Source organism: Aythya ferina (genome assembly GCF_964211825.1).
Source record: "Aythya ferina genome assembly, chromosome: 15".
In the NCBI taxonomy this organism is placed as follows: Eukaryota; Metazoa; Chordata; class Aves; order Anseriformes; family Anatidae; genus Aythya; species Aythya ferina.
In genome coordinates, this window is record NC_140314.1 from 4,799,743 (window position 1) to 4,812,271 (window position 12,529).

The 12,529-nt window shown below is 45.9% G+C and overlaps 2 protein-coding genes across 3 annotated transcripts in view; both read left to right on the forward strand.

Annotated features, from left to right (window-relative positions):
- IQCE (IQ motif containing E) overlaps positions 1-3,492 on the forward strand; it is a 32,096-nt gene extending 28,604 nt beyond the window's left edge. The window contains exon 23 of the mRNA XM_084537413.1: positions 3,095-3,492. The gene's annotated coding sequence lies outside the window, so the exon portion shown is untranslated. The remainder of the gene's footprint in view (positions 1-3,094) is intronic.
- A 703-nt stretch (positions 3,493-4,195) lies between these two features.
- The window catches only part of TTYH3 (tweety family member 3), a 73,501-nt gene continuing 65,167 nt past the window's right edge, over positions 4,196-12,529 (forward strand). Inside the window, exon 1 of one of the 2 annotated variants that reach the window (XM_084537261.1) lies at positions 4,196-4,430. In XM_084537261.1, the coding sequence (XP_084393387.1) occupies positions 4,308-4,430 (123 nt within the window). In that variant the 5' untranslated portion in view covers positions 4,196-4,307. The remainder of the gene's footprint in view (positions 4,431-12,529) is intronic. The other variant, XM_084537260.1, reaches the window with a different exon arrangement.

The following is a 12,529-nucleotide window of genomic DNA, read 5'->3' on the forward strand; positions in this document are numbered from 1 at the left end:
ATATTCACTTACTTGCTAATTTGCTGAACTTACCAAACTGCACTGGGTCTCACTGTGATTAGAGAGAATTTGCCAAGTTCCTTTGTAATTGTTTCTTTGCAATTAACTAAATAATAGAATGTTCTGTGTGTAGCTCTCTGGGGAAAGGAAAGGAGCGGGCAGGTGCAATAGGATTTCCACATCTTCCACCCATTTCCCTCAATCTCACAAACTATAAAAAGGCCAGTAGAACATGAGAGAAAGGGAGTATTGCCTCAGGACTGGAAATGACAGAATTAACCTTTTCATACGATTTCTTTGAGTTTGCTTAAAGCTTTTTATGTTGGCTCTGGTTGTGGCTATTCTTTGTTTAAACCCAAAAGTCCCTAGGAGGACTTCAGAGGAAAGTAATGAAGATCCAAATGTACATTCCCTTCTCCACTCTGGGGAAATACCTCAAGCTGGGAGGAGAACTCAGCTGGGAAGAGCCCTGGCAGCATGGCTTTGCTGGGAAGAGCGAAGGCTGTGGACTGAGCTGTCAAGGGGGCAGTGAAATCTGAGGGGGGCTGCAGAGCAGCCCTGGCTTTATTTCCTTTGACTTTCTGTAGAAAAATACAGAGGAAGCCCTGGGAAGGGAGGAAGGGTAATCTTGATTTGAGGCACAGTCTAGCTCAGTGGGAAGGAAACATGACTTGATGTAAGGGCAGAGCTTACAGAGCAGCAGAGGCAAGCAGGGCTGAGGTGGTGTTTAACAGTGGCAGCTGAGTGCTGAGACACGTTTGTCTTGCTGACCTCCCTTTGACTGCCCGTAATTTAGCCCCTAGTCTCGAGAAGGTAACTCATCCATCTGCTGGCACTTGAAATTCAAACTTTTTTTTTTTTTTTTTTTAAATCTGCATTGTTGGTTAAAACCTTTCATAACGCATATTAGGTCTGACAGTCAGGGGAAGACTCCTCGCTTCACGGTATATTAAAATCTGAATTATTTCATCTCATAGTGAATAAAAAGAGCCAGGGGTATGGGATTACTGTTACAAAACGTGCTCTCATTGCACAAGTAGGAGTGTCTGAAGTCAGAGGGAAGCTTCTGAAGCATGGAAAAAGATAGATTTGCTAGTAATGTTTTTTCAGACTGCCTGATGGCCTCAAGGGGAGAGGGGTCAGCAGTGGTTGCCTTAATTTTGGAGGTTTAAACTATTCTTTTCATGTTCATTTTCTTTAATTTTGAACACCTCATCTACATATTTTGTCCAGTGATTCTCTAGCAAAGCCACTGTCAAAGCAAGTTAGCGAATGCTAATGTGGCTCTTAGGGTTACTTTTCAGCAGGATTGCCATCTAGCAAGCTGACATTTGCAGTTTGCTTTGGTTGATTGTAGAACTGCTTTCTATGCAAGGGTGATTTACTGTTAGCTTTTATTCCTGGGATCTCAACAGCAGTGGCTTGTTTGTTCATTTTGCTTTGGCAAAACGGAGAGCACCTATTTGTGTGGGGAGGGGAAAAGGCAGCTGTAATCTATGAAAGCCTTGATAGCTGTTTTGTTGTCATGTAATCAAGAATTACCTGAACAGGACTGAGTGAGAGATGCTAGACATCTAAGAAATGCAAACACTGCTTCCTGATGTGGTACAATAGTATGAAGCGCCCTTTCTACCATGAAAGTATGGCTAGAGCTAGATCCTGTGGATTGTCTCATTCCTACTTTGCTGAACTTGTTTTCTGCTTCTTTTTCTTATTTTCCCATATCATTATAAATAATAGTGGGGGAGAAATTAAAACTGTTGATGCCTCTGTTTCTCTCTAATCCCAAATCCTCATTCTACTATAATTTAATCCAGTTGTCTCTGCAGCAAATGACCGTGAGAGAGGCATGCACACGAGCGCTGCAAAGCCTGGTCCCTTTCCCACTTACCCCCGCCCCCATACGGCGCCTCAGACTGCTGTGCTGATGGGCTGGTGCTTACACCCCCATTTAATAGTATCCAGCTTTTCCTGTGATTTGTTCCAAAACATTCTGTTCCGTTTGATTTATATCAGTGCTGTCAACTGGGATCTCCGTGTTGAGTGGCTGCTGCATCTGCTTCTATTCCATGTCCATCATATTGCTGACAAAGGTACTTGGGCTTGCAGCCTGTTGGGGTTTCTCTATCCAGAGGCCTGTGGCAGCAGTAACATCTGTAGGACAGATTCCAGCCTTGAGTGTTTTAGTGCCAAATTGCATAAACTCTGTGGCATAAGTGGTTTACGCGGAGAGAGCCCTTGCTCAGAGTGAGGTCTCCCAGCTCCTTGTGTTAGAGTTGTTTGAACTGGAGGTGAAATATGTTAGATCATTGGGCTTTAAAGTAATTTATTCCCCATCCTTGTTGGCACGGTGAAAAAGGAGGGGGTGGGGGAAGGGAACAAAATAAAATTGGCTGCTGATCTCCTGTCCTTCTGCGAAGAAGTGAGAACTCTTCTTGCAGAAGGCTGGAGGGAGTTGAGGTCTTCTATCTCATACCCTTGTATATCTTGTACTTGTGTACATACTGCGTGGCTGTGAATTCTGACGTGTGTCTTAGTGCTATTTGTGAACGATAAGATTTCGTTTTAGCAATGTTGATAAAACTCATATGAAAATCTTGTCCTAGTCAAAAACTATTAAAGTTGATGTTATAGTTCAGAACATCAGCAGAAATATGTTTATTTTATCCTTATGTATTAAATAGCACCTTTTAGCTTTTTGGTGTCCTTATTTATAAAATGCATCTGTAAGAACAGTGTAGAGTATAAACTCCTAGCTGCATCTAGGGAATGTAATAAAATTGTACTTGCAAAAGAGGCATCTCTATAATCTCTACTGACCTGCCACCAGTTAGGAGAAAAAAAGCAGTTAGTATTATCCTTTTTTTTTTTTTTTTTCTTTTATCCTTTATTTCTTACAAATAGGATGCACAGCACTCCAGTATTTTGTATTTTTTCCTGGGTCATAAAAGTTTCTCGTTCTAATAGGGATACTTTAGATGAGAGTTTCTCAAACATTGATATGTGAGATGTTTGCTTGAAGTTTGTTAGGAGGCTTTTTCCACTTTTCAAATCCAAGTTGCGTGAAGTGATATTTACAATACATTGTTTTCAGATTTTCAAACCTGCAGGTGAAGTGTGCTGCCTCAGAGCTGTGATGGGGAAAGTGTGGTTCACGTAACCATGTGGAGAGAGCTGGACTGCAGCACGTACTTACAGCAAGAACGAAAATATTGGATCATTTCCTTGAAAAATAAAACAAATATTTTTATACCTTTCCGTCATAATAGGAACAATGCAATCTTTGTAACAAAGCAAATGAATTTGTGATTGCTGCTGCTTACTGTTACTTTTTTTTTGTTGTTTAACAAAGCTCTCCTCAGGTTATCCGGAGTGTTTATTTACTTACTCGTTTCTGACACATCCCCCCAAGAGGGTGTGCACGTATTTTTTAACTTTAATACTGCGAATAGTTCTGTTCTGTTCGGAAAATATACGAACATACTTTCTTGTCTGGTTGGTGTGTAGTCCTTGGGAAAGCCATAATGTCTGAAGGGCTCTGGGGAGAGCACAACGCCGGCACTGCTGTGTTGTGCACAACTCTGTTGTGTTGTGCAGGAAGCGACTGTTATCGCTTCCATACCTGGGTGTTGAATTCAGGGCTGATTTATGTGGTCATCCAGCCACCCTGCTGCCTCCACGTCCCGTGGAAGCTAATGAGGCAACGTAATTGGCTTTGGGTCAGCAGCTGGAAGAGGCCAAGCCTTTGTCTGAAGAGAGAATGGTGAAAACTAAAGGAGGCCGAGTGCCTAATGTCTGTGTGGACTGGGCATGCTTGGAACTGTCACAAAGAGCTTTTAGCCGCGGCTGTACCTCAAAAAACTTGCTCTGATTTGGGAGGAAAAGCACAAACACAGGGAGCGAGCAGCGGGGGCCCCATACTCCCCTCAGAGCCCCCCAGGCTTGCGGGGGCTCCGTGAGGGGCTTCGGGCAGAGCCTGGAGCTTCTGGGGGGCCTCCCCCCTTCCTCAGCCGGCCCTGGGGCTCCCAGCCTCGGCGTTTTGGGGTCGATTTCGGGGTCTTTTATAGGCGGTCCTTGGCGGGGAGCGGGGCGGAGCGCGGCGGTGCCAATGGGAGCGGGCGGGCGGCGCCAGGCGCGGAGGCGGTGGAGCCTCCTCGGCGAACAAAGAGGGAGCGAGCCCGGAGCCGGCCATGAGGGGCCGCCGGCCGGCGGGGAGAGGGTGAAGAGAGCGGGGGGGGGAGGGCTCCATGGCCGGCGGGTCGGGGTGAGGAGAGGCCGGTGAGGGGAGGCTGAGGCTGAGGCGAGGCATGGCGGGCGTCAGCTACTCGCCGCCCTGGTGGGTGAGTCTGCTGCACCGCTTGCCGCACCTCAGCCTGCGCTGGGAGCTCACCTCCGCCGATTTTCGCCCGCAAGACGCCGAGTACCAGCAGGTGAGGGCCCCCTGAGGGGGTTGGGGGTGAGGGGCGGCCGGGAGGAAGAGGAGGAGGAGGAAGGAGGGGGCGCCGTGCCGGCGGTGGGCTGCGGGCTGCGCGCCTGGGGGCTGCCTCCCCTCCACCCCCGCCGGCTCGGAGCAGCTCCTGCCGGCCTCGCTCAGAGCCCAAATTCCTCCGGGAGAGGTAAAAAAGAGCCGAAAAGGGATGTAGGGGAGCCCCACAGGCAGCCCTGGCCCGGGGGGCCCCGGTGGAAAGGAGGAGAGCCACGGGAAGATCAGTGCACAGCGCGATGCTCGCAGAGCGCTCGTGTGCTGCTGCTTTTATTTTTCTTTCTTTCTTTATTTTTTTGTGTGTGCTGTGTGCCGTGCTTGGTTGGCTAGCCACCTAATTAAAACGATTACGGAGGGAATCAGTGTGCTCCAACAGCTGTGTGCTCTGCTGTCGCCTTGGAGCAGAGCTGCAGTGGCTCTGCTGCCTCGCTGTGCCACGGGCTCTGGGTCTGGGAACACCATTTTGCTTTTTGGAACATGCAGTGTCCTGTGTCTGCAGCCCTTATGCTAACATCAGGGGAAAGGCTGGGGCAGCTCAACAGCTCTCCTTCATCCCAGAAGTGTAAGGGGTTGGCAGTGCTGTACAAAGCAGTGCGCTTTGGCTTTTTGTTGTGATGAGAAGAACAGTTGTGTGGGCTGAAGCTAGAGCAAAACGTGAGCAAGGTGTTTGGAGAGCGATGGGTAGATGCTAAGAAGCCTCTTTAAACCAATAAACAAGACAGGCTTTTGACCCAACTCGAGTGTTTGGGGTGTCAATTTATCAATTCGCTTTAGTTCCCATGGCTTAGCAGGGTTCAAGATGGCCACACACAGATATAACACCGCACAGCAGCTTAGCTGGATTTCCATGACCTCAGAGGGTAGCTGCCTTTACAGCAGGCGACACGAGATGCTGAAGAGCAGAAGTTCAGAGTTCATGCAAGGATGTTCCTGGGAGCATATTGTCACGAAGCGAGCGCTAGCTGACCTGTGAATGGACAGCCGACGCACCGGTTTTCACTCAAAATTGGTTAAAAACGCTTCTCACAGCAGTCTGGGGTTGTGTTCATTTCTCAGATAATCTTTCTACTGTAATCACATTCAGGCTTCTGCTGCTCCCCTCCTCTGTGTTTGCTTCCCCTTCCATGATGACATTAAGGACTTCTCGCACAGCAGTGGATGGCCTCTTAAGTCTTAACATCAGCTCGAAAGAAAATGTCTTATCAAATCCCAAACCGACCGTCTGGATTACTGAAGCGCCTGTCTTCAAGATAATGATTTGAATAGCAGCTTTACTGATTTCAGCGTCGGTGAGGGGTAGCAAATAGGCTCCAGTAATGCAGGCGGTGTTATCTGTGCTGTTGGTTATATAACAAAGCTGCTGTGGCTCTGCAAGTTGGCTCTGGAGTTTGTAGCCACATAGATTAATTCTAATGCAGTGAAACTTATTCCAGGAGTGGGAACTGTAATGCTAGATGTTCTCTCATGCTTTAAATTGTTCTGAATTCTAGCTTTTTCCATTAGCTTTGTTATGAATTTGCAGCTCTTGCTGTGTTTGCAGCCTGTGCTGGCACAGTTTCCCTGTTTCTTTAGGCACATTTCATGTTTAGGAGCCAAAATTGTACAAAGTCCTGAAAATAATGAAGTCAATTTTTTTGATTTAAATCCTGTTTGTTGTTCTTTTCTTTGGAAGTCTCATGAGGTGGCACAAATTGTGCGTGGATTTGTTTTCAATTCCATTCGTGGTTGATGCCCTTGTTCTGTAGTGTAAACTGTGAAGCTGCACGCTGGATTTGAGGTCAATGGGGGATGCTAGCTGGGAGTGTGTGGGAATGGGAAAGGACAGAGCGTCCCTAGCTGCAGTAAGGAAGGATTACCCTTACTAAACTGAAAATACCTTCAAGTTTCCATGACTTCAAGACATAGGGTAGTTAGGCTGTTGTCATAAAGAGGCAGACGGTAGGGCACAGTGTCCGTTCTCTCTCTGATGCGTTATGAGGAAGGAAGCAACATGTGCCTTCTGATTCTTCACTGGTTCTAGGGAAAAGAGAACAAAATGTGAGATACAACGGCTTGGATTTGAGTGCTGTAATGTCACTTGTTGAAGTGCCACGTGCTCCTGCAGGTGAGGAGCCTGCTGATATAACAGGCTTTCCACCTCTACCTATCAAGGATTACTGTAATGCGCAAGCAGCTATTCCACTGAAGCAGCAGACAAACCATTGTCCCCCGAAACCTCTCTGGGACACGTGTAGCTCTCAGATAAGCACATAGTGCCTGCCTTTCAACTCCAGGTCTTTGTTGCGTCTTCTGGGACCCTGGATGGTGGGGCGCATCTGTAAGGACGTAGATCTAACAGCCAGTTGTGCTGCTCTGTCCCACTGGCTGTGCGCATTGTGTACCAACGGGGGCTTCCTCCTTTTGTCTGAGAGCTTGAGATATGCTTGGGGCGATGCTGTGCCAAGGGCTGAGATCAGTGCAGCTGCAGGCTTTGGCCACGTACCTTCTTCACCTGAGTCCGTCTCCGAAATGCTCTCTCTGGGTATTATTTACTTCTTATCCACTCCTGCTGCGTATCGTGTTGCATTAGGCTAGAACACCGTGTGCAAGTGTGGAGGAGCAGAACAGATCCTCCCATCAGGACTAGATTGTTTAAAAATGTATGTGTGTGTCCTTCAGATGCTCTGCTTCAGTCACGACTGTCTGCAGACTTCAGTACAGCTCAGTGCTTCATTTTGGGGAGCAGGAAGCTTCATCCTAGCCTGATCTGGGGTTGTGATCGCTCTTCTCCAGGGGCTGGCATACCGGCGAGTCCCTTCAGAGCTGCCTCCAAGTCCTCCTTAAAGGACATGATCCACGGAGCCATCCCTGTAGAGGATCTTATCAGACCAGTTCTTTTCCCCATCTTTCCATGAATCATTGGGAGTGAAGATATCTCGATATGAACAGTTTTGTTCTGGCTGTGCTCTCATCTGAGTCATACTGCAGTGCTCTGCAAAGCCTTTTCATTGTGTAGTGAGTCACAAACTCTGGAGTGAAGGGAATGTAAAAATGGAGCAAAGCCTGTGTTCCTCCTGACAGCATGATGGTAATACCAGTTCTGGTTTCTGTGCCTTTTGCTGCTGAACAGATAATGATGATCGCAACACTATTGTCCACTTTCTGATTAACTGAACTGGGAAGTTAAGATGGTCCTGAGACTGCTGGCATCACTCACTTAATCTGCTTAGTAGAATAAAGTCTTCTACTTGTGATTTATTTAGTTGCGTGGCACTGAATTCACTTTAATTCTGAGGGCAGAGTTGGTTAAGAGCCTTGAGGTAGCGTGGAGGTCACGGGCTGGAAAGAAGTAGAAAAGCTGAATAGCTTTTTAATACGGTACAACAATAGGTAATGGGATATCTGATTGAGACAGGGTGTCTTTGGTACCAACAGAAAAGGAACCTAAAACACTTCATTGTTTGCTCTTAAGTCTCGCTGGATGCTGAGAAGTGTATTAAACAGCGAAGATGAAAAGAGGCTGCAAAAACCTAAGCTACGGAGTACCTTGACTTGAATTTCTATGTTTTTTTTTTTTTTTTTTAATTTTAATTGCTGCAAAATGGCAAAGTTGACTTGAATCTGTGTAAACACATGAGTTGTGTGAAGCAGGCTAGAATAAAGCAGAATGCTCCAGCACGTCTTTGAAATTCTTCCCTTGTATCACACCAGTGCTTTTTCTGCTAAAACTGCAAATGCACAGACAGTAGGTGCAATGGCAACTGTATGTGCTGGGAAAAAAAGACGAGCTGATTGATTCCTACCAATTAAGATGCAGAGCCACGCTAAAGGAAGCAGAGATAAGAAGAGGGGTACTCTCTGGTCCTTGGTTTTGAGATGGTCTCTCTAGTGTTGTCACCCAGGAGTTTCTTTTCATACATCTGTCAGCGCTTTTGTGTTGTAATATTGTTTTTCTCCTAATATATGTGTGCCGAGGGGAATCCAGCAGTGAAAGGTGCTGTGTAAGCCCAACGATGCTTCCTTTTTTTTGGCTCGCAGGCTCTAATCCGAGGCATGTGTGTTTGAACCTGTAGGCAAAGGTTCAGCGTAGAATTAATTCTGTCAGGTACTTGCTGGCGCTGCGAGGCTGTTTCCCTGCACATAACAGCTAATGTCATCTTTGGAAGTATTTCTTGGCTGCAGAAACACGATGAAGCCTAAACTGCCAAAAAACTTGGATTAGAGAGATTGTTTTAGAACTTCCTCTACTGTACTGGCGTCTTATTTCAATTTTGAAACCAAGAGTCTTTCTGTAAATTGGAAACATGTGTATTAGTCAAGTTGGATGACGTGTTCTTGTCTCGTTGGCTTGAAGTCAGGGGGTAATGTGCCTTTCTTAAAGGGGGTTAGACTGAAGCTTTCTTTCAAGAACAGATGGACCGCTTCCAAGGCCTGATCAGCTCTCCTGCCATAGCATTAGTTTGTTCGTATTTCCAGAAAGGTTAGGTGACCCTGGTTAGTAGAATCCAGCGTTTTCTAATTAAATTGAAGTTGCTTTTAGGTTTTTAAGAACTGATGGTAAATCCGGGCTTCCCTTTTCTCATCAGCCTTGGTTGCACGAGTAACTGTAATAATACCTCACATCAGCAAATCGGAGCTGGAGCCCGAATCCGCTGCCCTGTTTGATCTGGAAGATCATCTACTGGGGAACTGCAGCGTAATGAATAACCAAAAAATGTAGAACTAAGACAATTTTTGATGGTTGATTTACCAAAGCAAGACATAGAAGGGTTTCTGTATACCATCCATCGAGTCGTGCAGCAGCATATGGTATACAGACAAGAAAAAAGTCAACCTCTGCCAGCTTTCTGTCTGCAGCCTTACTTTTTTTTTGCTGACCTGTGCTGTGCTGCTACGTTTCAGATGGTCTCCCGAGAGCTGACAGTTTCTGGAAACCCTGGCTGTATGTTTCCGTGCTCTAGTCAGAAGAGCGACTGCTCTGAATGGGTGGTTTTAGCAAACAAAAGTACATGCAGAGGGGTAAAAAGTGACTTGAAGAAACGTGAAGCGCATTGTAGGGGAAGGAGATGTGAGCGTGCAAAGGTGTACACTATGCTCACTTTGGGTATAATCCTGAAAGTATTAATCCTGTGCAGAGAAGATGCTTTTTCCAGGCCTGCATGTGGCTTGGAGTAGAACCAGGTGGTGGACAGCCACTGGCATCGTGGTGCTTCTGCTGAAACCAGTTGTCCTCTTGAAAATCCCTTTTTCTACAAGCGTACAACAGCTACGTGTCCTGATCAGGTTTTAAACACTAATAAAGTGAATCTTGGGGGATGCATCCACCTCCTTTGAGTGCTACCCATGTATTGCACTTTCCTGTATGGACGCAGGTGCTTATCGGTTAGGAAAAGAGGTTCAAGAACCTTGGGTTTTGCTTTTGCTTTAGAAAAGGAGTGTAAACAGGAACTGAAAATGTAGGTGAGGTTCTCTGGTGTTGTTTGCCACCAGAATGATACGGCTGCTCAGGAAGCTCATCTTGGTATCTAGCTACAACGCCTGCTCACTGGTGTTCTGGAGAAGGGACCAAGCAAAATCAGTGTCTTACTCCATCTTTCCTTTTTTTTTTTTTTTTTTTCCTTGATTCTTAATGCCTTTCTGAGGGAGGAGAAGCCATGCTTTTCAAGTTCACAAAAAGCCTTTGTTTAAAGGTTCATTTGATAAAATGAGCAGTGCTTCAAGCAGACATTGGTGTGGGCTTTATTGCTTCTTATTTTTCATTATTAGGGGAAGTGAGAAGTTCTCACCCAGAATATATCTCATTGGGCATGACTCTGGCGACCAAGGGGCGGAAGTCAGTTGCTTTCCTCTGATTTAATCCCAAGGTTTTGAATGTGGGGTATGGGAGCTGTGCACAACTCTTCTTGAGATCTGTCTTGCTTGTATTTTGGGATTAGATGTATTTTTGAATATGTAAACAAAACCTTGTCTATTGAGAATGAGACACAAAAGTCTGGGGCCTTTGTCATGTCAGATTTCTTGACATAGCGACTTTTAGACATTTGGAGGGACAGGCATCCTCAAATCCCCTGGCTTTTTTTTATTTATTTTTTTCCTTCTTTTCTGCCTTTTTCCTCAGGACAAGGCTAATTTATAGCTCTTTCCCTCCGGTTCCCACCCACCTGCATACGTGCTGGTGGAAAGGGTGAAACCCGGGGTTGACACTGTGCTTTGGGTGTTGGTGCAGTAAGACAGTGTCATGGCAGAGCACGTGTGGTCAGCTCTTTGTGACTCTCCTGTGGGACACCTCTGTACCTCTGTGGTCAGAGCCCTGAAGAGGAAGCCGCGTTGGTTAACGCTTCTCCTGAAGTCATTCTTTTATGAGCCAGCACTGAGTAAGATGGGGCTCACTCTCTGTTTCTGGGAGGTGGAGGGCAGTCATCTCATTCGTAGCTAAGCTCTTGATGGCTGTCACTTCTCTGGTTTCTGTTTTCTCTTTTAGTAGTAAGCTTTCTACCGGTTACGTTGAGATTTCCCATTCCCCTTGAGTGGGTAGGAGAACTTGGCTTGTTTTCAGCTGAATGTAGTTCCCATAGCTGGGGGAAGGGACGTGATGTCTGGGAATTTCGTTGCTCTGAGATTCAGACAGGGCTCGAGTAACTTTGGAATACATCAGGATTGCCTTCTAGACTGAACTTTCTAAACTAATTCCCGCTTTTGAGACTTGAATAGGACTCAAAATACTCAGGCACATATTGACATGCTGGAGAGTTGTCTCAAATAATTAAAGAAAAACCAATAACCCCGCTTCCCTCTCAGCAAGGCTGTCTGCGCTTTCTAGCATGTCATCCTACTAGTTCTTTGTTTTGGAAGACGATGATTAACAAGACAGGTGAACTAACACCGAGGAAGATCAAGGTCACGCAAGACTTTCAGTCCTGGGGACACACTCGGATGATGGTCTAAAAAAAGAAAAAAGTCATCTCTGTTAGAAATCCTGCCTTTTTCTACTCCTCAGGGAGCAGCTGAGATAATCGTTGTATTACAGTAGTGGATAACTAGGAGTTGGTTGCATTTATCCCCAAACTAGCAATAACCTTTGCTGCATGGTGAAGGGGTCAGCAGGTATCTCATGAATGGACATTGCAAGGACAGTGTCATGCTGATGCCTTTTCCTTTTTTATCGGATAAACTGGGAAAGAGCAAAACTCAGCACACTTTAATGCTGCAAAGTCTTTAATTTCAAATTTGTCTCTATTTTTTTTTTCTTTAGATTTCTGGGTAGTGAGCCACTTGTAGTTTTTCAGTCTGATCCCATAATTGTGAGCTTTAGGATTTGGTAAGCCACAAATGTACATGCTCTTGTAAAGTAGTCATTTGTGTGCTATTCCCTTGCCAAAAGGGGAAAAAAAAAATAAAAAGCTAGCCTGCATGAATGGACACAAGGGTTGGTGTAACTCAGTATAACAATAACTTGTATCCATGCCTTCCTCTAAGCACTGGGAGATGCTGGTAACATTTAGAATAATTCTCGCTTTCAGGTGATTATCAGGTTGTTTTCTTTAACAGGTGTAACATGGGCCAGACTTCTGAGTTACCATCTGAACAAGTGAATATTTTTTTGGTCAATAGGAAGAGCAGAATTGAATCCAGCCAGGAGAAGGAGCTGCCCCCCTTACCCCCTTCCCTCTAACTGGAGCCGTACCCTCAGGTTGTGATCTCCAATCTCCTTGGGTCATGCGAAAGGCTCTTTCTGGCTGATGTGCCTCAGAATGGTGCCCCGCGTGCATCGCCATGGAAGTCCTTTGCCGTGTGAAGTTGGGGATGAAAGATCCTGCTAATCGGTGCTAACAATGCCAGGCTTATTCCTGGAGAAGGGGGACCTGGAATGTGGGGAATGGATGTTTCACAAACGTGTAACACATTCAGATGTGTTGTTATGCCAGAGTTGGTGCCTGTGCACGGGCACCCTTTTCAGGCTATGAAACGCCGCTGTTCATGCGGAGAATTTAAACAAGCCTCCTATTCAACGCCGAAATTCAAAATAACTCCAAAATCCAAATGGAGGCACTTCACTCACATAATAGT